The 25416-nt window shown below is 41.5% G+C and overlaps 2 protein-coding genes across 2 annotated transcripts in view; one reads left to right on the plus strand and one right to left on the minus strand.

The window, feature by feature from the left end:
• Positions 1-814, minus strand: part of LOC306658887 (uncharacterized protein) — a gene marked incomplete at its 5' end in the record, with an annotated part of 17471 nt that extends 16657 nt beyond the window's left edge. The window contains 2 exons of the mRNA XM_079136196.1: positions 100-453; positions 655-814. Of these exons, the coding sequence (XP_078992322.1) occupies positions 100-453; positions 655-814 (514 nt within the window). The remainder of the gene's footprint in view (positions 1-99; positions 454-654) is intronic.
• GOT1 (glutamic-oxaloacetic transaminase 1) lies at positions 708-23570 on the plus strand. Its single transcript, XM_079137861.1, has 9 exons — positions 708-930; positions 9150-9331; positions 15166-15289; positions 15741-15853; positions 16122-16226; positions 17989-18139; positions 18226-18391; positions 19416-19558; positions 22777-23570. Exons 1-9 carry the CDS (start codon positions 813-815, stop codon positions 22914-22916), a joined length of 1242 nt encoding a protein of 413 aa, XP_078993987.1. The 5' UTR covers positions 708-812; the 3' UTR covers positions 22917-23570.
• Positions 23571-25416: the final 1846 nt, after the last annotated feature.

Here is a 25416-nt window from a genome sequence, read left to right on the forward strand (position 1 = left end):
AGGTTCCTGAAGGTCCTTGAGGACCAGGACCTTCTCTATAAGGAAATGCGGAGCTGAATTCTCAAACCAGAAGAGCGGCAGGAAGGGATTAGTGATCACCTGTCGGTTTTAGAAGGATCTTCCTGTCAGCAACCAAGGCAGGCAGCACACCCACATTTCTTTCTGGGGGAAACGCCCGGCGGGGACGGTCAAGGTCGCCCGCGTGGCCTCCGGAGCTGCACGTCCTGGCTGAAGACGCCCATCCCGCGTACAAACGCCGGGGATTTGGCTGCCAGCCCGGCCTGGCCGGGTCAGGAACGTGCGCGCTGCCGGGCCTGGCAGCGAGAACACCTGCTCGGCGGGTACAGGAAGACCCGTCCTCTGGAATTCCCGCTGGCCACCTCCCGCTCGTCTTCAAGCCCTGGAAGGTCAAGGAGGCTCCCGCGTGGGGACTCCGGCCGCTCGGCCCCTCCTCTCAGCCCCCAAGGAATAAAAGCCTCAGTGATTGGAGCATGCTCTGCCAATCAACCCTAGTCTCCCCCCACATCTCCGTCGGCGTAAATTGCATTGGTTGCATCATTGCCGGCCTCCAATAAGATTCTCTTCTTGGATTGGCTAACAGCACCCCCTCCCTCCTCGCTGGTCTTAGTGAAGAGCTCGTGGTTGGTTATTTGCGTTGCCAAGCTCCGGACGCGGCTCGACTATTGGAGGCCGAGGGCCCGCCCCCGCCAGCTAGGTGAAGGTGAGCCTCTCCTCCAGTCTCTGTGCCCAGATCCGATCCAGCAGCTTTAGGTACCCTGTCAAGGATCTTGGCAGATTCCCGCTCTGTCTCCATGGCGCCTCCGTCAGTCTTTGCCGAGGTTCCGCAGGCCCAGCCAGTCCTTGTCTTTAAGCTCACTGCCGACTTCCGGGAGGATCCAGACCCCCGCAAGGTCAACTTGGGAGTGGGAGGTAAGGATGCTGTGCCCTGGAATGTGAGCAGCGTGGGAGCGTACCCAACCCCGGCCGGGAGTCCGAGGCCCGGCTTGACACCGCCGGACAGGAGGACCCTGGAGAGAAGGCAGGATCCGAGTTTTGTTCAACTTGCCCATTTTACAGATGGGGTTATGGAGGCCCTGGAAATGGGAGATGTGTTCAAGGTCACTCAGAATAGGTGTAGCAGCCAGAACACAAACGCGGTCTGTTCTGTTCCCCATCCAGTGTTCTTTACACTACATTCTCCTAAGCATCGAGGGCGGCCAAGGATTGTAAAGAGAGGGAGGAAAATAGGAAGCTTCATAAGCTTGGGTTCCTAATAGCTGGGAAGTGCGTAAAGGAGAGCTGTTAGCCTTAGGGAGCTTTGGTCTGCGTCGGTAGATATCTGAGTGTTTCTCAAATGTTTATTGTACCTTATTAAAATTTGTGGGGAAAACTGAGGCTTGGTTTTGTCTTCAAGGGTTTAAAAATCAGCAAGTGTCACACCAGAGATCTAAAATACTTCTGAGATGTGTTAATACTGCCCGGAGGGATCTGGAAAGATGGTTCTGGCCCTCACAGATGTGGTAGGAATGGGTGGATATGGTGACTGGATCTCACTTTCCACACATCCTTGCCTTCATTTCTTTTTTCTTTTTGTTTTTAACTGGTGTATTATAATTATACATATGCCATATTCATACATGCACATAATTTGATCAATTTTATTCTCCAGCTCTTCCTATCTCCTTCCCTTTTCTTCATTTCTTGATTGCATTTCTTGGGCCTTGGACAGCTCAGGGCATTGGCCTCAGTTTACCCATCTGTCAAGAAAAATGTTTGTATTGAAAAGCCTCAAATTCCTTTTAACTCTAACCTTTTCTGGTAAATTTGTTATTTCTTTTACCCTCATTTGACTGTTTCAAGTGCCACAGACACTTTCTTGATTTGTTTTTTGCCACATACAAAGGCCAGCCAGGGAGATGAAAATTAGTAGGATGATGTCCTGTGGGAGGCAATAGGCTTAGAATAAAAGGACTAGAAATTTTGGAAATAAGAAATGAAATTATTTTGTAGTGTAGGGTGACATGATGGAGATTCAGAATGATGCTTGCCATGCAGAATGTTTGTGTCTGTACATAATGCTTGTTTAAAAACAAAACAAACAAACAACAAAACCCCAAAGAACAAAAGCTTCGCCAAGGAGTATGGAGGAGGGGGTGAGGGAAAAAAATCATTCAAAAGTAATGGTTTGTTGAAGCTGGCTGGTAGGTACATGGCATACATGATATTATTCTTCCAACTTTCATATTTGTTTGAAACTTTTCATAATAAAGCATTTTTGAAAAAAGTCAGTGCTGCATTGTTTTGCCCATGGAAGGAATGTGATGCTTTAGCAGACAGCAAAGTAGGAGAATAGTAAAAGACTCTCAAATTAAATTGGAATGGGTACCAGTTAAGCTCTTAAATCCAATCCTGAACCTCCCAGTATTTCTTTGCTGATAGATTTATACTAAACAACTAACATTAGTATCAATCTAAATGTCTTTTTGAAATCTCCGATTTTATTATCTTAATCACCTTTGAATGATCTTACAGGTTTTTTTTTTCATACTTTTTTACCGGTGCATTATAATGGTGCATAATGATGGGATTGTTGATACATATTTGTACATGCACACAAATATAATGATATAATTTGGTCACTATCACTCCCCAGCACTTCCCCCACCCCCTCTCTTACCACCCTCTGGTTCCTTTCCTCTACTGATCTTCCTTTGATTTTCATGAGATCCCCACCCTCTCTGCACCTTTCTTTTCCTTTTTCCTCTCTACCTTCCACATATGAGAGAAAGCATATGACCCTTGGCCGTTTTACAGGGTTTTTATGAAGATTAAATGTGTTTCAAGTACTTAAAACCATGTCTGGCACGTAAGTGAGGGTATATAAATGTTCGCTATTGTTGTTTTGGTGTTTCTTTGAGTGGTTCTAATAAAAGATGTTGAGTAAAGGTTTTCAGCACAAGAGCTGAAAAATGAAATAATTTGTGACACTGGTTCAGAAATAAACTGCTCATGCAGAGTAAAAGCTCCCAATTCAGCCGGAAGCTATTGGCTCGGAATCCATCTTTAGCTCAGATGGCCACCTCAACTGTGATGGTGCCTTTGTCTTATTTTCCAGGAACCTGGGAGCTGTGAATAAATCAGTAATGCATGTGATCTCATTTAATGCTCACAGCAAATCTGGAAGATTGTTTCTTACCATTACTCTTTAGAAGTAAGGAAGCTGAAGCTAGAGAGAAGATGCGATTTGCCTGAGGCCATGTGCTCACTAAGTAGAAGAGCTAGAATTGCAACCAAGTCTCTTAGACCCTAGTCAGATGGTCTAGGGGCAGCCAGTGGACTATAGTGGGAAAAGCCAGGAGACCTGGGTACAGGCCCAGCACTGTGGTCCAGTGACATGACCTTGAGAGGATTATTTAACATCCTTCCAATTCATTTTGTAAAATGAGAAGCCAGAAGTGAATGACCTTTCTCTAAAATTTAACTCTTAAGATTTGACTCCACCATAAGTTTACTTCAAGATTTACTGACGCATTCTATGACTATACTGTAAGATAATAGTTTTGCTAACCTCATCAATTGACTGAGGAAGAAATGAATGATTATGTGTGGAATGTGATATGTAAATGAAGGGTGTTGTATCTAAATGTTTCTAATTATTTATGAATGGTAGGTGCTTGGGTAAGGATCTAATTAAAATAGAGTAGAATAAAAGTTCTCTTTCCAGCTTTTGTATGTCCCAGCTTTACTTACATACATCCCAAAGTACATCCTTTAAGAAGGAAATGTGATTAATTGCTGACTTCGGGAAAGATGCTCCCCCACTTCCAAGTTAAGATGAAACCTGATGCAGGCTATTCAGCTCAGGTTCCAGCAATGTTGGACATTTTAGATAAAGTACAACTATAATCTCATTAGCCAGTTCCTATTTGCAGGTAGTTTCCCTGGGGATTTTCTTCTTGCTGTGATGAGTTCAGTAGTTTCCTTATATTTAAACAGAGCAGAGTATCACATTTTCCACTGTTTCACAAGGCTTTCTGAGTTGATCGTGTTAGTGCTTTGCAAAACTAAAGACTGAAGCGGCTTTAAGGGCAGGGTGAGACCTGATGTAGCCTGCAGCAGAAAATTTCTTCAAAGACTCCTGACCATTTTTTCATGTAAATTTAGCTTCCTTTTGGCCCAGATTAACTGTGTTTGCTTTAATAATTATTGTTTTCAGTGTGGTTTCTTAGTATCTTCAAATAAAATTGTTGGAAAGATGTGTTATGTCAGATGTCTCTGAGGATCCCTGGTCCCCTCCTAGTTGGAGAAGGGCCTTGGAGGTGTACCTGCATAGGCCCTTGGGTGGGAATGGATGAGGGAGCTGGAGAACATAGGAGGAGGAGGAGGGTGGTAGTTGGATCATTTAGTTCTCTCTGTTCTTCTTTTCTTTCTCTCTGCATAGCAAGACTGGCAGGCCTACCTGTAAACTATGTGATACCTCTAAAAGGGTTTTGGCCAGGAAGAAGGACAACAGTGCATGGAGCTGGGAAGTATGTTGATAAGACTTTGATACAGTCCCCTGGGGCTGCTGGCTTCAGACTTTAGATATCTCTTGCTCTTTAAAAAAATAAAAATAAAAAAGTTTCTTGTATGCCTTCTTGGACTTATTACTATCACAGTCTAACTCTTACTATCCTTGTGATCTTGGGCAAATTATTTAACTCTTCTGCCAAACAGATAATACCTATTTTGTGGGTTATGTTAAAAATTAAATGAGAGTCAAGAAATGTAAAGTCTTACTACAATGCCTAGTCTGTAGAAAGTGTTTAGTAAATCTTTGCTGTATTACTGTGGCTTCAGCTACCACCAGTGTCTATGATGATGGAGTCTTCCCGTCCTGGACCTCTTCTCTGAGTGACCTTGCTCTTTTCTTTTTACTCCCCTTGTGTTCTAGATCTTTATTAACTCTACCACCACTATCTACTCGTTATCCAGAGTAGAGGAGGACTTTGGAATCATTAGCAACCCTTTCCCCAGTTCCACATCTATTTGTTTGGTCATAGGGTTCTGTCTTTTCCACCTCATAAGTCTGTTTTGAATATTTTCCCTTCTCTGTATCCCCCTCTGCCTCTACCTTAATTCAAGACTTCATGATTTCCCTTCTGGATTGTTGCAGTTGCCTTCTGACTTAGCTACCTGCCTCTGTCCTCTTCAGCTTATTTTTTTGTGGCGTCACTGAAACGATCCTGTTAAGTTATACAGCTGTTCACATCACTGTCTTGCTTCAATGCTTTCAGTGGTTCCCCATTGAAACAGAAGTTCCTTAGGAGAGACTCCAAGACTCTGAGCCACTCCCTGCTGTTCCTCTATGGACACTACTTCCAAGCCATGAAAATGCACATCCTCAAAACCCTTGTGCTCTCCAAGCCTCTTGGACCTTGCACAGTGAACCCTGTGTCAGGAATGCCCCTCTTCCCTTGCCTACCTTTTAAACTGTTAATCATCTTTCATGCCTCATCCTCTGTAAAATTGTCCCTGACCCCGCAAAGAAGAATTAAAGACTTAACATACTGTGCTTCCTGGAAGGCAGGCAGTGCCTTACTTGATCTTTCCTATCTTTGCGCAGCTTTTTCTGATGAGTGCTTGGCTTATGGTAGATTAAGTAATTCCTTGTTGAATGAGTAAATGAAAGGAGAAATGAGAAACTCAAGTGTTCAACAGGAATGAAGCTCCCTGGGAGAGGAAAAATAGTGATGGTTGATAACACTTGACTTCCCTGATCCAGTCACCCCAGAGGAATCTGTGGTTTTGCCTCCTTAGGGCAGTTAGGTGAGGCATTGGGAACACATCCAGAACTGAACCTGGGAGAAACTGCACAATGACGAAGGTCGGGAGGACTGAATTGGCCAGTTTGTCTTCTGTCACAGTGCAGAACCAGTGCCTCTCCTCATCCCCACCCTCAGATGGGATTATGGAATTCTTGAGGATTTCACAGAATGTACAATAGTGCTAAGATCAGCAGTATTATTGCCTTTTATTTCTCTTTCATATTTTATTTATTTAGAATATACTATTAATGAATAATATTATCAAAACATATAGCATAACTATATTCATAATGTATATAAAAACCAAACATAAACCCTAATCATAAAGGAACTGATTTTTCTATGAACATTTAAAATTTTGTACATCGAAATAGTATCCTTTCTATGTGGTCCAGATGTTCAGCTATTGCTAATGATTTCTGGAAATTCTCTTTTGGAATGGCCTTTGAAACAGCAAGACCCACATGTGAGACCATCTCTTCATTATTGTTTTCCATGAATATCATCCACTTTGTTCACCCGCCTTCTGTGCTGGAGATGATGCAAGTACCTCTTCCAAAAATTAAATCAACATTCAAAGAATGGAGATTTGGCACTACTGAGGACGTTTCTAGTAATGAGATGCTGCCTCTAAAAACAGTTCCACCAAAAAGCACCAAGAATGCTTTGAACAGTGGTAGCATTGTGTTCAGATAGGGTGATCTGCCTCAGGGACAGCTGTTACTTGAAGTAGTTGTTTTGGTGTGTATTTAAAGAAACCAGATGAAATCCTATCTGATAAAGGAGGCTATTTGAACTTGTTGTAAGGAAGTTAGTTTGGTGGGTTGGGGGTAAAATATGAGTGGTATGACAGTATTGTGGATTATATTCAACCCAGAGACTGTTGTTTAGTGGTTGTGTCAATCTGGAGCTCTGCCCGCGTTTTTATTGTTAGCTTGTTGTATTTTTCCGAGTTGCAGATGTCACATTTCTGGAAGATAGATTAGCCTAGAGAAGGCAGACACAGAATTCAAAATGATCTGTATAGTAGTTTTACATTTAGAAACATTTTCTATGAAGCCATTTATGAATATGCATAGAGATGTATTAGCATTCACCATGATGTTTATAATGGCAAATAATTGAAAAGTAACATGGTTGATTATGACAGAAAGGAACATTACCTAGCTACTAAAATATGTTGCAAATGACTTATATGTATGAAATATGTACATTCATATTAAGTAAAATGCAAATTACTACATAAGTTACCATTTGCACTTTCATACTGGTAAAAATTCACTCATTGGGAGACTCTGGGGAAGCAGACACTCTTTTACACTGCTGGTACAAATTCAGACTGATACATTCCCTATGGAGAATAATTCAGAAATATCTGTTCTAATTACAAATATACTCACCTCTTAGCCAACTCTTCCATTTCAATCCTGTGCCTTATAGAAAGGTTTGCCTACATGTGAGATAACATTCATACAGGGTTGTTCACTGATATATTGTTTTAATAGCCAACACTTGTAAATAACTCAATGTCTAACAAGAAACTGGCAAAATGAAATCTGATTCATTTATCAGTTAAGTAGCTGTACAAAAGAAGACAAATATAAATAGACCCTTAGGTGGAAAAAGTACAAATAAAACAGTGTACAATATATTGTATACTACCTTTGTGTAAAAAGGGCAGATGTAAGAAACTGTATTTGCTTGTGTATATGTAAGAAGATTCTGGAAGGATACATAAGAAACTGACAATAGTTGTTATTTATGGAGGGAGGAATTTGGGAACTAGTTAGAGAAAGAAGGATGGCATAGGGGTATGAAAGCATATCACCTTTAAGAATAGTTGGTGAAAGATATCCATAATATAAATATAAGTGGAAAAAGTTATGGAAAATCTTATATACAGTTGGATCCATATTTAATTAAATAATATGCCCATAGGGAAAAAACCTGGATAGTTGCACACCATATTTTCATGCCCCTTGTCTCAAAGTTCTGGGATTACACATAAATTATAATATTCATATTTACTTTTGAGTTTTTCTAAATTTATTACCACTAACATGGTATGTTCAGCAAATAATAACCAATACCTAAAATATGATATTTTTAAAAGTCAGGGATTAATGTTGGACAGAAATCATTAAGATACATTTAATCATAACTACTCTAAAATTTTAGTGAGCGTGGTGCATGCCCGTAATCCCAGCAATTTAGGAGGCTGAGATAGGAGGATCATGAGATTGAAGGCCAGCCTCAGCAATTGAGTGAAACTCTGTCTCAAAATAAAAAAAATATAAAGGGCTTGGAATATAGCTCAGTGGTAAAGCATCCCTGGCTTCAATCCCTGGTACTGAAAAAAATTACATAATTATATATTATGTTTCAGTTTCCAAATCACATAGGTATAGGATTGTTGGAGACCTATTTATCCAAGCAGAGAGTCAAATGACCTTTCAGGAGTTCTACTCAGAGAGAGGATTGGCTTGAGTGCAAGGCCAAAGCAGCTGTCCCCTAAAGCTATAATTCCAGCATATCCATAGAGTAGTGTAGGGTCAAAATCAGTGGATTGGATAACTCAAAGTGCCCTAAAAATACTTTTATTATGGAGGAAATGCTTAGACATTTACTAAAGTAAGATTAAATATTGTGAAATAGATAAGTTTAGATCAATGAAAGGGTGAGGCAGATGAAGTGGATGAATAGTCAAAATGGTAAACACTGACTGATGTCAAAATGCAGAGAGAGGACAAAGATGTGTTTAAGTGGGTCTTTGGATGATTGTGTAACTGGTTCCCAAACTCCAGTCCAGAGGGTTTGCTCATTGTTTCTGCTTTTTTGAGACAAGAGGAAGAGATGGGCCTTCTCCCATCCCTCTCTTTCTCCATGTTTATGTTCGAAGGTACAGAGTTCTTATGAAGAGTACTTTCCTGGAACTCTTTTGGGGATACAAAGAAGGAAGAAGATTGTGGGGCCAGTGACTGTAGAGAGCCCAGTGCATTAGCCATTTCCAAGACGTTTTTTGCAAACTGCTTTCCCTTTCACTTGTCACTTGTTCAGGCTCTGTGATGTCCTAGTTTATTTTAGCATTCTACTTTTTGGAGGGCACATTTCCAAGAGTTGTAAGTTCTGTAAGGAGAGTAATCATATTTGTCTTTCCATTTGCCCAGTACCTAGCTCAGGGCTTTGGCCCAGAGTAGGTACTCAGCAAGTGAAGGTGCCCTACTTTAGTTTTGCTCACTCTTCTGTTCTATCTGGAATGTGACGAAATTTTGTTCACAGTTCCAGACTCTGACTTGAATGAAGCCTGAGACTCCTCTGTCTGTATCTCTTTTCCATGCTCAGCTTATCGCACAGATGATTCCCAGCCGTGGGTTTTGCCAGTGGTGAGGAAGGTGGAGCAGAAGATCGCTAATGACAATAGCCTCAACCACGAGTATCTGCCCATCCTGGGCCTGGCAGAGTTCCGGACCTGTGCTTCTCGTCTTGTCCTTGGAGATGACAGTCCAGCTCTCCAGGAGAAGCGGGTGAGTTTGGGGTAAGGATATCTTTTCTCTTGAGAAATCATGAAAGTGAGAAGTTGAAATTTTAATTTGTTGTAAAGTATTAGGTATTATGCCCACTGGGCTGTCAACAAGTCAGCATTTAAGTAGTGTGAGTGCAGAAAGGTGGTAGTGCAAATAACTTGGCCATATTCAAAGCACAGTTTTTTAGGTTGTTCAGTTTTGTCCAGTTGGTCATCAGATTTCAGCTGCCAGGTTTGAACCAGTCAATGGAGATGCCAAGCAAAGGAAAGGTAATGGAATTATAAGAGACTGGGGTTCTAGACCCAACTCTGCCACTATTTTTTTTTTAAATTAATACCATTTAATGCTTACTTTGCTTAGCATACTATTTTAAGAAGCACTCATAATACTATAAAGTCAAATGCACACGTTTTCTTGAAAAAACGATGGTTAGATGCCACAAAGTAGGTGGCAGTGCCTTAACCGTATGCATGTTGTCAGGCCCCGGGGGCGACTTCCATCCTTGTCAAGGGAGTGCTAATCTTCTCTCCTTTCATACAACACTTTGCCACTATTTTTGACTACAGAAATGTAATTTCCCTCCTGCTCCCTACATCTACATGTTAGAAAGAGATTTATGCCTCATGGTCTCACAAGAAATACTTGAATAGGGGATCACTTAAGGGGCTTTTCCTAAAACTATATGCAGAATTTTTTTCTGTGTTCTTATTTCTGGGGAATAGGTTTACTAGTTTTTATCAGCTTTTCAAAAAGATATCTGTGGCCTCTTAAAGTTCTAGAGCCACTAGTCTAGGTGCTTTCTGAAGTCCCTGCCAGTTCTAATATTCCTTAATACTTCTAGCCCTGATCTCAGCATCTCTCGTTTAGATACTTATGTACATAACTAGAGATAGATGGAAGAACATGTTTGGTACCAGACATGGCAAAATAGGCTGTATGTAGCAGGAAGTGGTATGGGATAGGTACTCACAGTTGTAAGGAATCCAAGGGAGAGGGAGACCCTTGAGAGCCACAGCTGGTACTTGAACTGAACCTTGGAGAATGTGTGAACATGGCCAGGACACACTCTCAACTCTGTCTGTATATTAGTAACACCTGGGGCATTTGTAAAGTGGACCCCAGGGACCGCACACCAAGGCAGTTAAATCAGAATCTTGGAGGCCCACCTTCCACCTTCTGCTTCCTCTTTCCCTGTCCCCTGTGGAAATATTTTTAAAAAGTTCCCCAGGTGATTCCAAAGTACAGCCAGGTTTGAGAACCACAAAATACAGAGAAGGGGAAATCTGAGGGTATTCCTCTTGAGTGTGTGGGTGAGGGGCCCAGGATAGAGGTGAATGATAATCAAGTCTAGGCTGTAAAGAGATCTGCCTGATTAGAACTGGGAACTTGCTGGATAGATAAGACAGGTCAATTTTGGCACAGGGGAAGCTGACTGAAGGTTCGAACAGAAAGTGTTGTTTGAAGAAGATAAACCTGGCTGAATGGGTGGGAAAGGGAAGAGATCAGGTTTTTGCAATAGTCCAGTTAGGTGTTGTGCAATTTAAACTAGCTGCCCTTGTTGTCCCCCTGGGCCATGTTTGTAGTTTGTGCATCGAAGGGACCACATCTTGTAGGCATCTGAGGTATTCCTCACATATTGCTTATGGCGGGTTTTTCCTTTTCTGTATCATGTTTCCTGGATGCCCTGGTTAAGTGGAGAGGTAGGATAAAATAAAGGTTACACACATGTCCATTTGTGCATGTGTCAGAAGCTGGGAGGCTCTGGTGGAGATCCTGGAACTCAGGTCAGTGATTAGGCAAGTAACTAACTTAACTAGGGCTTTGAATGGATTGGTGTGCAAGACTGTCACTTCCTATCTCAAGGAACTAAAGGCATGTGGATAGAAATATTGTAGAGATTAGGTGTCACCTGGGGTAGTTCCTCTGAAAAATCCAGTGTTTCCCCAGAGAGAAAGAGATTGGAGAGTTGTAGTGAAGTTGGAAGGTGGAGAACTTTGGCAACTGGGGACCTGTCTTCCCAGATACTAGCTATGTTGTTGACAAATGAAAGCAGGTTCCACGTTGGAGAACTGCTTACTTTAAGACTGTGAATTTCTTTATGTAATTTCTATGTTGGCAGAGGCTTGTTCCCCTGCCCATTGATTCCTGTTTTGACCTCTCAACAGTATAAGATTTGGGGCTATTGCTTGTGGCCTTGAACTGGGAACCCAGCCCTCCTTCTTAGTCCAGTTCATCCTGTGTGGTATTTTTGATCATAGGATGCCAGTCTTCACCAGTTTTCACATAGGATGCTAATGAATAATTGAAGATCTTCGGACTGATTTAGGATACTCTCCCTCTGCTTTCCCCAGATACCCATTGCTTCTGAGCTCTGAGCCTTTCTTCTTTCCCTGGAAGTCCTTGCCATCTTGACTACTATCTTAGTTCAGCTCTCCACCAGCCTCCTCATTGATCTTCCCATCTTTCGGCTCTTCTCTTTTTAGTATATTCTGCATATTGCAGATAAATGATCTTCCTTAGAAGAAAAGCTAATCATGGCACGTGCCCTTTCCCTGTAGTAACTCTTAAATTTCCTGCAGGGTAGAATCCAGACTTTAAACTTGGCATGCAGTGAATTTAGTCAGTAGCCTTCATCCTATTCTTATTGTTGCTTACTTCTCATCCTCACCTGCCATTCTAAGTGCCTTACTGTTTTCAAGACCCACCCACCCTTGTCATGACTTAGAGCCTTGTCGTAACTTAGAGCCTTTGTCTGGCTCAGATTCCCTCTGCTTTGAGTGCCTTCTTTTGCTTCTCCAATTCCCTAGTCCTCACCTCCACGTTCTTCAAGATCTAATCAAGGGTCACCTCTATGCTGAATCCTTAGCTGTCTCAGGCAGGGCCAGTTGTTTGTGTCCTCTGAGTTATCCCAGGACTTTGCACAGCTTGAAAATAATAGTACTTACTGTGTTCACTATAATGTATAGTTTTATAAGACTTTCTCTCCCATAAAACTATAACTTCCCCCAGGGTAAGGATAATGGCTTGCTCATTTACCTGGCAAGTCTTGAGCATTTAGCTCCTAGCCTGAGACCTACTGAGATTCCTGGATGTTTGAATTCAGCATTCATTTATTCAGCAGATGCTTGCCATGAGATCCAGGCACTGTGCTAGATGCTAGAGCCTAGTAAAGATCAACATGCAGAGTCCCCTGTTCCTGCTCTTAGTTTTATGGAGACAGGTTATAAACATAACAAGAAAGTGATCTATTATATTAAAATGACAAATGCTATTAAGAGAATCAGGATGTGGGGGTGTGTGGGACTAAGAGTGGATTCAGTTTTAACTAGGGTGGATCAGGATAGAAATACAAATATTTGAGCCAAAACTTGGAGATGAGGCATAAATGAAAGAATAAATGAACCAGAAGACAATCAATAATCATGTCTTCCATTAGATCATTCTTCTCAAGGTTTTAACATTACCAGGTCCTTCACCCATTTTAAGGAGACCTGTTTTCTAGTTTCCTCACTGCTTCTTATTACTTTCCCATTTTCAGACCTTGACACCTACACAATTTCCATTTTTCATCTTTCACTTAGTAATTTTTAGGTTCTGAAGTTTCAGAGCCATTGTAGGTAGCCATCATAGGGCTCATGGGCCATAATTCCTTGTCATGTAAAGACAGCCCAGTCTCTTGCTTTGACCATTGCCTCTGGGAGACTTGGGACTTGCTGTGGTTCCAGTCTCTTCCACATCATCTTTCTTCAGCTAGGTGAGCACGTGTTTATGTAGTATCACATACCACATACTGCTGCAGGTACCCAGATGAATGCAGCATGTCCTTGGCCATGTGTAGCTCCTGGTCAACTCCCACAGTGAAGTCATAACATCAGCAAATTGTGATCTCAGACAAGGTTCTAGAGTCCAGCATTTCCATACTGTGTGTAGTAAACAGAGTCCTTCCTCAGCTGGCTTCACACCAGCACTGACTGGATTTCCCTTGTTCTGGATACCCATCTTTAGCCACTCAAGTCCAGTTGAGAAGTCTGGACTTATTTCTTTGGATATAAATGATTTTAGGACTTTGCTGGGCTCTAGATTAATTTGCCAAAATCAGTTCCTAGAATGACCAAATTGCTGCATTTCTGATCAGAACTTGTTTCTGTTCATTGCTGACATTTAGAGCAACTTGTATTTTGCTGAAGCCATCCAATGTTTAATACATTTTTAGGGAATGATAATTTTTTGAGAATTTGCTATTTCATGTCATATGTGTTATAAAGGAGTAGTTCATGTTAGTGGAGTTTCTGTTTCAAGCACTTTTTCCATCTTGTCTACTGACTTTCTGGCTTTTAATGAATTTGCTTTCTGGAGTAGATGGAGGGTGGGGTTAAACATTAGGAGCCAGGTCTCTCCCTTTTTTCTCCTTTGTCATCTTTTGGCATCAATGTTAGATTTTCAAAAAGACTTAGGAAAATTCTCTAGGAAGATTTTTTTAAAACCTTTTTATTATATAAAAATTTCAATTTTTTTCTTATGAAAGTAAGAAAATGGTATAATAAACAAATTCCCATGTGTCTATCACCTCGCTTCAATGTCATTCGTATGCATCAGTCTTGTATAAGACTGAACCACTGTCAAAGCTAGATTATTTTACAGCAAGTTTCAGACATCTGAATGGTTTTAAAAATTGCCGTAAAATTTTACAAACAACACAGGCACATATTCTTCTCTTTAAAAAGAAAATTTTATAGATTAGGTCAAGCTCCCTTTGACTACTCTTCCTACATCCTAGACCCCTCTCAAGAGTTGCCACTGTTGGAAGATTGGTATGTGCCCCTCTTATTTAGACTTTTTCATAGGATCTTTTCCTTTCTCCTTAATCCCACAGACATATTAAGCAGCATGTCATTTATGACATTTCTCTACTGAGAGAATTATGCTGAAAATTAGAATTTTGAAGGGGCAAAGTTAAAAGACAGATAGGCAGAATGACATTCACAGGACACAGTGACCAGATAAGGGGTGGGAAGACCTGGATTTATTCTCAGTCCTGCCACTTACCAGCTGTGTATCCTTTGGCAAACCATTTCTTTGGATCAGTTTCCTCATGTGTAAATTGGATATATACAATATAGAGGGTGTGTGAGGATCAAATGAAAATACCTGCAAAAGCATTTTATAATGGTAAAACATAGAGCTTTTATTATTGTCAATATTAGGTCACTTTTAAGATGAGAGGATGCTAACATGAGGAAAGTAGCATTCACATATGGCCTTTGTTTTGTTAGAACATATTTCTATGGATTCGTAAGCCTGAGTTCTAGACATGAGAGGGAGTACTACAGATTATGTCAGTGGCAGCCAGAAACACTGTTTTACAGGCTTCTGCTGGAGGGAAATCTTGATCTTGGGATGGGTGCTAAAGAGATGGGGTTGCCATCCAAAGCACATGGTAGCATGGCTTAAGTCTGTCCTCTACCTCTGTGTGCAGACCTCTGGGTAAAAGACCTGGCCCTTCTGCTCAGTAGCTGGTACCTTTGAGCAAGGTGTTCCATTTCTCTTAGCCTGTTTCCTCATTTGTAAACATGGGCAAATAAAAGGACCTTCATGTAGTCGTGAGATTTTGTTTTATCTGTGTCCCTCCCTCACCATGCTGGGATTCACACATGCTAGGTGGTTGCTCTACCACTGTGCTACATCCCCAGCCCCCTGTTGTGAGGTTTTGATGAGATGATACAATTAAAGGATTTAGCATAGAACAGGCATAAAGTAAGTGCTCATTATTACCTTATTTTGCTAATATTATCTGACCTTACCATTGTCAGCCTGTTGCTTTGCTTCTTTTTCAGGTTGGAGGTGTGCAGTCTTTGGGGGGAACAGGTGCACTTCGAATTGGAGCTGAGTTCTTAGCTCGATGGTACAATGGAACAAACAACAAGGACACACCTGTCTATGTGTCATCACCAACCTGGGGTGAGTCTTTTAGTTGTGGTAAGAGGAGAAGCTGAAAAGCCAGAATTACCCTCCTAATGCTCACTGGTTTCACAGAAAATGTAATCCAGCCCTGGAATAGCTGACCTTTGGAAGTAGTTGAGCAGTAGATTATAGTAGAACTTGAGAAACCTGGAGCTCAGATTGAAATTAGGGACACTTTTTCCCAAGACTCTAGGTAGACTTGTATTTTAGTCTATGTTGAAATTCTCCAGAGGATGCATAAAATACAGATGAAAATGATGTAAGTTTGGCATTTGTGTAACTGGTTGAACTTGTTCTTGTTTGCAATCATTTATGTCTTAACCCCTAGTTTCCATGATGTCCAGTGAACATGGAGCCTGAGAGGGCCCTGGAAGCTAACTTGTATCTTTTCTAATTATGTCTCCGAGTGTTTGTGAAAGCACTTAACATTTTACCCCTTTGCCTGCAGAGAACCATAATGCTGTATTTTCTGCCGCTGGTTTTAAAGACATTCGATCTTATCGCTACTGGGATGCAGAGAAGAGAGGACTTGACCTCCAGGGTTTCCTGAATGATCTAGAGGTGGGTGATTTAGAAAACAAAGTAAAGAGAATTCTTGGTGTCAGGTACAGAGGGGGAAAATCTTTGGATGGAATGGTAAATGAGAGTCTGAGACATTGTTCCCAAACCAGATAGTAGATTCCGAAAGAGCATGTGAGAGAGGGACTGCTCAAAAGAAAACCATGATAGGGATATGATTGCCTTTTGCCCTTCATTGCTGACCTTCATGCTGCTGTGTCTGCTGATATCACTGCTAGTGCCAGAGCTGATGTAGCTTCCTTCTCCTCAGAATGCTCCCGAGTTTTCCATCTTTGTCCTCCACGCCTGTGCACACAACCCAACTGGAACTGACCCAACTCCAGAGCAGTGGAAGCAGATCGCTTCTGTCATGAAGGTAAACTCCTCCTCCGGAGCATCTCTTTAAAAAAGCATGTATTATTGAATGTATTCAGAAGCAAAATCTGTTTACTGAAGAATTTGGAAAATGGAGAAAAGTTCAAAGAAGAAGATAAATATTAACTGTAAATTCTATTACCTACCCCATAAAAGATAGTGTTAATGTTTTGATAGTAGAATACCAGGCTTTGCGTGTGTGTTTTACAGATGGGATCATTTGCCTGTACTGTTTTATAACACACTTTGTTTTTCACTTGAAATTCTATATTTATATTCCATTTAATGTTTTTGCAGCATTGTTTTTCATAGCCATATTATGTTCCTTTCATAGATATGTCATCTTGGGGATTGGGTAAATGGGTCCATTTTAGGGATGGACATTTAGTTTCATTTCCCATTTCTTGATCTTATGAATAATTATGTAATCAAACTTCTTTTTATTTATTTGAGATAACTTTCTAAATTGGAATATTTTCTAGCTCGAAGTGTGTATGTTCTTCATTAATGTGCTTATAGAATGCTTGTTGAGGAATTGTTAGGTACTGAGTACCATGGGGATACAGTAGTGAACGAATTAGACCTGGTCCCAGCTGTCAAAGAGTACACAGCCTGCCTGGGGAGACTGATGAGTTCTAGGGAAGTTTCAATACTGTAAGATGCTGTGTTAATGGGGTAAATAGCCCAAATTTGGGTATTGTATGGAGGTGGTGCTGGTGGTGGCAGAAGTGGTTTCCATGTGAGTCTTGGGAAGCGAGGAGTTAAGAAGGCATTGGTAGGTAGGTGCTTGCTGCGGCAGAGGGCAGAGCACGGCCAGAAGCCCCAGGCAGAGATCATGGCCTATTTAAGGAAGTGACCGTTCTTGTTATGGTCTAGAGTTCTGGGAGAGTTCGGAGAGCATGAGGGATGCAGCTAGAGAGTAAGTCTGACCCGCCCTGTGCTGAAGACTTGGGCTTTGTTCTCAGGCCAGCAGTGAGCCACTGAAATCTCTGATGTCAGTGAATGCCCGTGCGTTGTCTTAAGGTCACCCTGACTACACAGCAGGGAGTGGACCAGAGGAAGGCAACATTAGATGGACCAGAGAGCAGTTAGGAGGCACTACCGTGATCCAGGTAAAAGATGGTGACCTGAATAACGTACGTAGCAGTAAGGAGGCGAGATGCAAAAGGACCTTGAGCTCTCAGGAGACAGGATGGAGGGGACTTGGGGTGTGATTGGATGTAGGAGACGAGCTGCAGAGGTCTCTGACTTGGACATTTCAGGGAGGGAATTGGTGTCCACTCAGACAGAGAGCACCTAACAGTTGGCACAGGTTCAGTGTGGGGAGTTCTTTGAGGCAATGAGGGTGTTTAAGGTAGAGACCAGTCTGCTTGCTTCATCTCAAGTACCTGATAGTGTAGCCCTGAGGCTGAGGTGGCCCTGGGGATGCCGAACCTTATCTAACCCCAGGAATTCATGGAAAAGAATTCATTAACATAGGATAGCACCTCCACACCTCAAAAATAAGACTTGTTTGCAAACATGCATCTTGACACTCTAGGGCTGTATACTGTTCAAAAGTGAGGTTTACTGCAAGTGTGATGTTTGTTAGTTGGTGTTTAGTTGAACAGAGGAACAGTGGGGGTTGGGCGCATGTAGACAATAAATAGGAGAAAGGTTCAGGGTTGGAAATTCCTTCCAGGCACCAGTTGTGAAAGGAAGGCCCGTGTCTGAGGTTGGTTCCAGAAGGATTTCCTGCCTTGACTTGCTTTTCTTCCTCGCAGCGCCGGTTTCTGTTCCCCTTCTTTGACTCAGCCTATCAGGGCTTTGCATCTGGAGATCTAGAGAAAGACGCCTGGGCCATTCGCTATTTTGTGTCTGAAGGCTTCGAGCTCTTCTGTGCCCAGTCGTTCTCCAAGAACTTCGGGCTCTACAGTGAGTGCTCTCCAGCGTTGTAGTCCCACTACCCCTTCCTGCCCCCATCAGCAGCCAAGCCTGATTCTCGCCCACTCTCTCTTTAGATGAGCGAGTGGGTAATCTGACCGTGGTTGGAAAAGAATCTGAGAGCATCCTGAGGGTCCTTTCTCAGATGGAGAAGATTGTGCGGATTACGTGGTCCAATCCCCCTGCCCAGGGAGCGCGGATCGTGGCCTTAACCCTATCCAACCCCGAACTCTTTAAAGAATGGTAAGGGGCTCAAAGTCTGATGGGCAAGAGGTGGGAAGGCAGAACTATAATTGTCCCGTTACAGCTAACTAAGTCTCTTCTTTCATTTTGGCAGAAGCAGGACTCAATTACCTCTTTGAATCTCAGTTATTCTGTAAAGTAGGGCTGATCCCTATCTCACGTGGTGCATTACAACATCTAGAAAAGAGGAGGAGGAAGTACTCAAAAACTGGCAGTTTTCCCACTTCCCTTCCACCCTATGTTCCCCTCCTTAAAGTTGGAGAAAACAGGTGGACTTCCTGATAGACTAAAATGTCAAATTTTGGGAAGTCTGCCAATTTTGGGGTTCCTCATTCTTATCTCTAATTTACATATACAGTGGTCTCCCCCTATCATCCTAGTAGATGCTTGGAATCACAGATAGTACCAAATCCTATCTGTGCTGTTTTTCTTATACATACATACCTGTGATTCAGTCTAATTTATAAATTAGGCATTGTAAGAGATTAACACTAATAACTAATAATAAAATAGAACAATTATAACAATGGTAATAGAGGTTTTTAAAAACTTATGAATTAGTTGTGGAATTTTCATTTAATAGTTTCAGACTGTTACTGACCATGGATAAAAACCCCAGATGGGGAGGGGAAGGCTTCTGTATTTTATCTTATTTTAAAGCAGAGTAATTTTTTGTGGACTAAATCTGCAGTCTCTACTAATTAGGCCTGATAAAATACCTTATTCTAAATATATTAGCATCTCATTGAAGGCTGAGTTGAAACTTTAGTGGTATTACAGCCATTGTACCTAAGGCTAGCACTAGACTCCATCAGTAAATACAGTCTTGCCTTCTGCCTGCTAAATCTATCACTCTGGTCTGCTCATTTGCAACCATGTACTATTAGAGGCAGATTGGTATCACAATTTTGCCTATTAAATCTGCCTATTAAAGCAACTTTGATTTATGGTTTAAATTACAGTTTTTTAACCTTTATATTTTCATCTCCCTTGATTGGTGTTTATATCACTGTCTATGCTTCAGGACAGGCAATGTGAAGACAATGGCTGACCGGATTCTGACCATGAGATCTGAACTCAGGGCCCGATTAGAAGCCCTCAAGACCCCTGGGACCTGGACTCATATCACTGAGCAGATTGGCATGTTCAGCTTCACTGGGTTGAACCGTAAGTGGTGCCTCCTGCTTGGGGCAAGGTGTGCATGTAGATGCAACACTCCTCTTAGTCACCAATCATGAACTCACCTCTGTTAGTTGTTGCCCAATTGGTCTGTCAGTGCTTTGGGCCAGGACAAGTAAGGTTTCCTCAGTGTGTCTCACCATCTCCTGAATCCCTTGAGACTCAGAAGAGCATTATTGTGGTCTGCTGTACTGATTCATAAAAAAGACATATTCATTACTGTGGGCTGAGGAGTGGCTCAGAGCCAGCTGGGAAGAAACAGGACTTGTAGCTTAGAGCCTTACTTTATGAAAGGTTTCTTATAAATCTTCAGGTAATTTTTGGCTTTACCTTAATCCTAAGTATAAATATTACATATAATTATTCATCCTTCTGTTACTATAACAAATACCTGAGATAGTCAGTTTATGAAGAGAAAAAGTTTTTTTGGCTCACAACTTTGGAGGTTTCTGTGGTCAATTGGCTCTGTTGCTTTTGGGCCTGTGGTAAGATAGCAGGTCATGGTGGGAAACATGTGGTGAAGCAAAGCTACTTACCTCATGTCCAGGATTTGAGAGAGACAGAGAAAGAGATCAGGGTCCCACAGTCTTCTTTAAGGGCATGCGTCCGAAGACTTCCCACTATTCCCTACCTCTTGAATTTTCTACTATCTCCCAACGGTGCCAAGTTGGGGACCAAGCTTTGGCCACTTGGGACTTTGCGGGACATTCTGGATCCAAACTGTAGCATTCAGGGACCTAACTTCTGAACAGGTCTTTCCTGGTCTCCAGGCATTTCTCTCAAAAAGAGGTCATAAGCTGGTTGCTATGATGCACACGTAAGGTCCCAGCTACTCAGGAAGCTGAGGTAGGCAGAACATTTGAGTCCACAAATTTGAGACTAGCCTGGGCAACATAGTGAGATCCCACATTAAAAAAAATAAAAAGTTACAAAGTTGTCTTTTCATCTCATAAATAAGAATTTAGATTATTAATAGTTGAAATTAATAGCTGATTGTGACTCTTGTAGGTAAGGGTCCATGACTTTGATCAGCCATCAGTAGGGCATATCAGTGATCAACAGTCCCTTCTGAGAATTCATTTATTTAATAAGTAATTTCTGAGCACCTACTGGCCAAGCTACCAGTTGAATGGTGCAGATGTGGCCACTCACCTGTGTCCTGGGGGCTGTACAGAGGGATGTTCATTGGTTTGGGCTGTAGGTGGAACATCAGAGGCACCAGGAGGTATGATAGCAGGGTTCATTAGAGTGCCAGTTTGAAATGGGCTCAGAAAAAGCCAAAGGAAATAAATAAGAGAGGAGGTGGTAAGAGATTATATGGTAGATCCCTCAGAATACTTTGGATAAAATGAGGCTATTCAAGAAAATAAAAGGAATAACTCAGCTGTACATGTCCTTATGATTGTGGAATTTAGAATTAGTTCACTGGAATAAGAAAAGTCATCCATATATAATTGTAAAAATATCAAGTGTAATGGAAAGAGTCTCTAGTGGTAATATTCTAAAAGCTCACAAGATGGGGATGTCTCCCCACAAAATAGCCTTCTCCTCTTGCTGTCCAGAGTAGGAAACTAGTTTTATCATGAATTAAAAGGTGATGAGAATAGACCTGTGCTATAACATTGAAATTACATTTTTGGCACTTCTAGACATCATTTGTCCTTTTCAAAAACAGCATTTTTCCCTGTTTCTCTTCCCAATCTTTTATTAGGAAAATGTACAGAAAAGTTGGAGGAATTATATACTGGGTCCCCATGTGCCCACCACAGTTTCTGCAATTCTCATGTTATACTTCCTTTATTCCCTTCATCTCTCAGAACAGGGCTTTTCACCTGGAGTCTGTGGATGTACTTTAGGAGATGATCTGTGAAGCCTGGGGAATTACAGTATCAAAACTGCGTTTGTGGATATTGTCCATTTTCTGGGGAAAGAGCTTATTACTGTTTACCAACTTTTTGGACTATGACACTACCCTCCTTTTAGGAAATAGAGAAGTCTCATTTTTATTAAGAGAAAATGGACAAATAAAACAAAACAAACTGGAATGGGAACCCTATAGCAACACCTGCCTCTGGGGTTTTGACCGACAGTGGTATGTCTGTGGCTTTCTTGGCCTAAGGTTTGGCTTTATCTCCCTGGAAGACCGTCATTCACACAGTTAAAGTCTGTCAGGGTGACTTCTGAAGCTCATTGTATTTGTTCGTTTGGAGAGGCATGTGGCAGCTCTGAGTCCAGAGTCCAGGGTTTCCTCTTCCACAGAGAGGCAGTGGTATTATGGTGGAGAGTCCAGACTCAGCCTTAAAGTCACACATCCACACTCACCAACTGTGTGACCTTGGGAAGGACATTTAACTTCTCTATGCCCCCTCTGTACAATGACAATGTTATTACCAAGATTATCAGAGTTGAAGTGCCTAGAAACTGCCTGGCACTTTGCCCTTTGATTATTATGATTTTATGATTCTATCATTATTACCCTCTTCACTCAGAGTGATGGTTGTATTCAGGGTGCTAATTAGGCAAAACTCTGCTAGGGTTCCTATCGTGGATCTGGGCTAAAGGAAAATCATTCTAGGGAATCACAGCATCAAGGCAATCCCTTCCTATTTCACACATGGACACTTTTACAAACATAGAACCCCCTCCTGCATCTGAGAGGAAGGGCTGAGAAATGAACGAGGATCTGGAGGTGCCAGGGAGGCGGAGCGTTCCAGCTTGTTGGTTCCTTCACACAGCATTTATCAAGTACCTGATGCATGGTGCCGTCTAAACTATAAAAATGAAATGTCAAAGAGAAGTTGCTGTTGGGCACCCAGGATAAGCCAGCAGGTTAGGGAAGTGGTAAAGGGAGCATTGTACAACCCGTTTTTCTTGTCAGCAGAGTGTGTATAAGTCTGGTGGTTGTTTTTAGTTGATGGGGGTCTTGGTGGATGTAATGTGCAAGGTTTGTTTGGAGGTAGTTCCAGGTTAAAACACCATCAATAACAGTCATGTTGAACTTCCTGAGGACCAGGATGTTAACTAATAGTGCTTTCTAGAATCTGGCAAGTATATTTTCTATTTGTGAACTGACAGAATAGCTCCTTTTGCTTTTGCTTCTGTGTTAAGGGGAAAGAAGGAAAATTGTAATGGTCCTATAATCATTGCACCTCCACTGCTTAATGATCCCTACTGCTCTAACTCTGTCTTCTTTTGATTCTCAACAGCCAAGCAGGTTGAGTATCTGGTCAATGAAAAGCACATTTATCTACTGCCAAGTGGTCGGATCAACATGTGTGGCTTAACTACCAAAAATCTTGATTATGTGGCTACCTCCATCCATGAAGCAGTCACCAAAATCCAGTGAAGAAACACCATCCAGTCCACACCACCAAAGCTGCTCACGTGTGTTCCCTGCCTGCAAAACCTAGTCGTACATATCATGGATTAGAGATGCCTGAAGAACTGAAAGGATGCCCTGGTGAGGCCGCCTCTGTTTAAATTGGCCCCATGTGAAGAGAACATCCTTGAAAAGTATTGAGGGTCCGGGATTAGAACCTTTTGAAGGCCAGAGAAAATTAAGGTTTTTTATTTAAGAATAAAAAAGTATTTTGATCATGAAATGTAGGTACCTTGCCCCCTTGCTAGAAGCAGGAGTGCTGCTCATGTGCTTCTGTTGCGTGTTACCTGACTCTACAAAGTCTAGTCCCAAAAGAACAAGTCATCTGAAGGAGCCATGTGTGATTGATGGCTGTGGCATTAAAACTCATCATCTCCACCCTGTATCTCCTCTTCCTGCTCCTTCTGCATGGTCGTGTTACTGCTGCAACTAGTTCCTTAGGACGACTGTGGTAAGAAATGTATTTACATCACAACACACAGATACACACGTGTTTAACTGAAAAAAGTTTCATGACACATTATCAACGCTTGCCATGTGTAGTGTGTTCTGAGATTTTTCTATTCAATTCTATTCAACCGTGTTCTGTTTCATTGGAAAAAATAAAAATGCTGATCAAGACCCATGGAATCGATTTTGTGATCCATTAAGTGAGTTGTGATGCACAGTTTAAGATGAAGACTTTAGAGCGATTCCCTAGTGGCTAAAGGAAAAATGAAAATGTATTCTCAAGATACAAATCCCTGGGGCTGGGGTTGTGGCTCAGTGGTAGAGTGCTTATCTAGCATGTGTGAAGCACTGGGTTTGATTCTCAGCACCACATATAAAAAATCAATCCATCAAATAAAGGTCCATCAACAACTAAAAAACATTTAAAAAAAATACGAATCCTTTTTGGGACTGGGGCTATAGCTCAGTGGCAGAGCACTTGCCTTTCACATGTGAGTCACTGGGCTCGATCCTTAGCATCACATAAAAATATAAACAAAATAAAGGAATGCTGTCTATCTACAACTACAAAAATATAAGTTCCTTTAGTGAAATCACTGAACCCTCAGAAGCGTATGTCAGCATTATGTACAATCACCAGAATGGGAAGTTATACTCCATGTGTGTATATAACAAAATACATTCTACTATATATAACTAAAAAGAACAAATTTAAAGAAAAAATTGTGTGTCAGTTTTGTGGGCTCATCATTCAGAAGCCAGTTGTCTTCTTGTTAGAAACTGGACTCCATGGACTCATGGGAAGGATGGCTTCACTCAGGGTGATTCTAGAATACCAGCCCCTTCCATTGAAGTTGTCATACTCCTGGTCTATCAGAAGAATCACGCCACTTAAACGTAGAATTTGGTGGGTTTGTTTCTTAAGAGGTTTAGTACTTGGTAGTTTCAAAATAGCTAAAAGTTATTTCTTGGTATTTTAATAGGATCTGCTTCTTTCTAATACTCTTTTGAGTTATAAAATCCTAGCCTTGAAAGTGTGATTGATATTCAAGGGGACCAGTCCAGCCTTTGTCCACCAGTGAATATTCTCTTCTATATTGTTCCTGATTCATCATTCCACCTGGGGGTGGATTCCTTCCATACATAGTGAGGCATCTTGTTCTGTTGATGGAGCCCTCAGTTAAAAAGATCTTTTACCTTGAACCAGAATTTGATTTATATTTGTCCTGCCCCCCTGTATCTGCCCCCTTCCTTTTAACCACAGTGAGTCTACTGGCATTTATAATGGATGACCTTTCAAATATATGAAAGTAGCACTTACTCCTTGTTTATGCTTTCGCACGTGAGCCCCTCTCCCCCATTCTTCAGTGTTTCTGAACAGGCTATGGTTTCCAGATCCTTCAGTATCTGGTTGGCACCACCCTGCAGGTGTGTGACTGGCCTGGTGGCTGTGAATGGGCTGAAAGTGATTAGATGCTGTCTTGTCATCTTCCTGCCTTCCATTTTCACTTCCCTTTTACCAACATTTGTTCTTCCTCTTTAAAGATGCTTAGCATTAGTAGGGGAAGGAGCCAAAATGGAAGTTGAATGAGGCTACTTTCTGTCAGTTTTCTATCATTCTCCCCAAATGTGGCTTTAACCCCTCCTGCATAGGGACAACATGGTACCTCCACCAGGCAAAACTTGGGGCAAGAACATCTTGATAGGGACTGGGGTTGTGGCTCAGTCGTAGAGCTCTTGCCTAGCATGTGTGAGGCACTGGGTTCGATTCTCAGCACCACACATAAATGAATAAAAGGTCTATCAACATCTATAAAACTATTTTAAAAAGTCTTAATACATTAAAATCATTTGTGGCCCTTCAGAGCACAGTCCTCACCCAACCAAATCTTAGTATTTAATTTCTTTTGCTAAAACCATTAGAAATCAATAAGAAATACTGCTTTAAACCTAAACCTAAATGTCCATGCCAAAGTGCTAAAATGTTATTATTATTAAAAAAAATTTTTTTAAAGTC

Source organism: Sciurus vulgaris (genome assembly GCF_902686455.1).
Source record: "Sciurus vulgaris genome assembly, chromosome: 4".
NCBI lineage: Eukaryota > Metazoa > Chordata > Mammalia > Rodentia > Sciuridae > Sciurus > Sciurus vulgaris.

What these genes read in the sequence shown, in the direction of transcription:
- GOT1 (XM_079137861.1), top strand. Translation starts at nt 813, where the DNA reads ATGGCGCCTCCGTCAGTCTTTGCCGAGGTTCCGCAGGCCCAGCCAGTC. An exon ending in TGTGTCATCACCAACCTGGG is followed by an intron (nt 15,290 to 15,740) that starts GTGAGTCTTTTA and finishes CTTTGCCTGCAG; the next exon opens with AGAACCATAATGCTGTATTT. An exon ending in GTTTCCTGAATGATCTAGAG is followed by an intron (nt 15,854 to 16,121) that starts GTGGGTGATTTA and finishes CCTTCTCCTCAG; the next exon opens with AATGCTCCCGAGTTTTCCAT.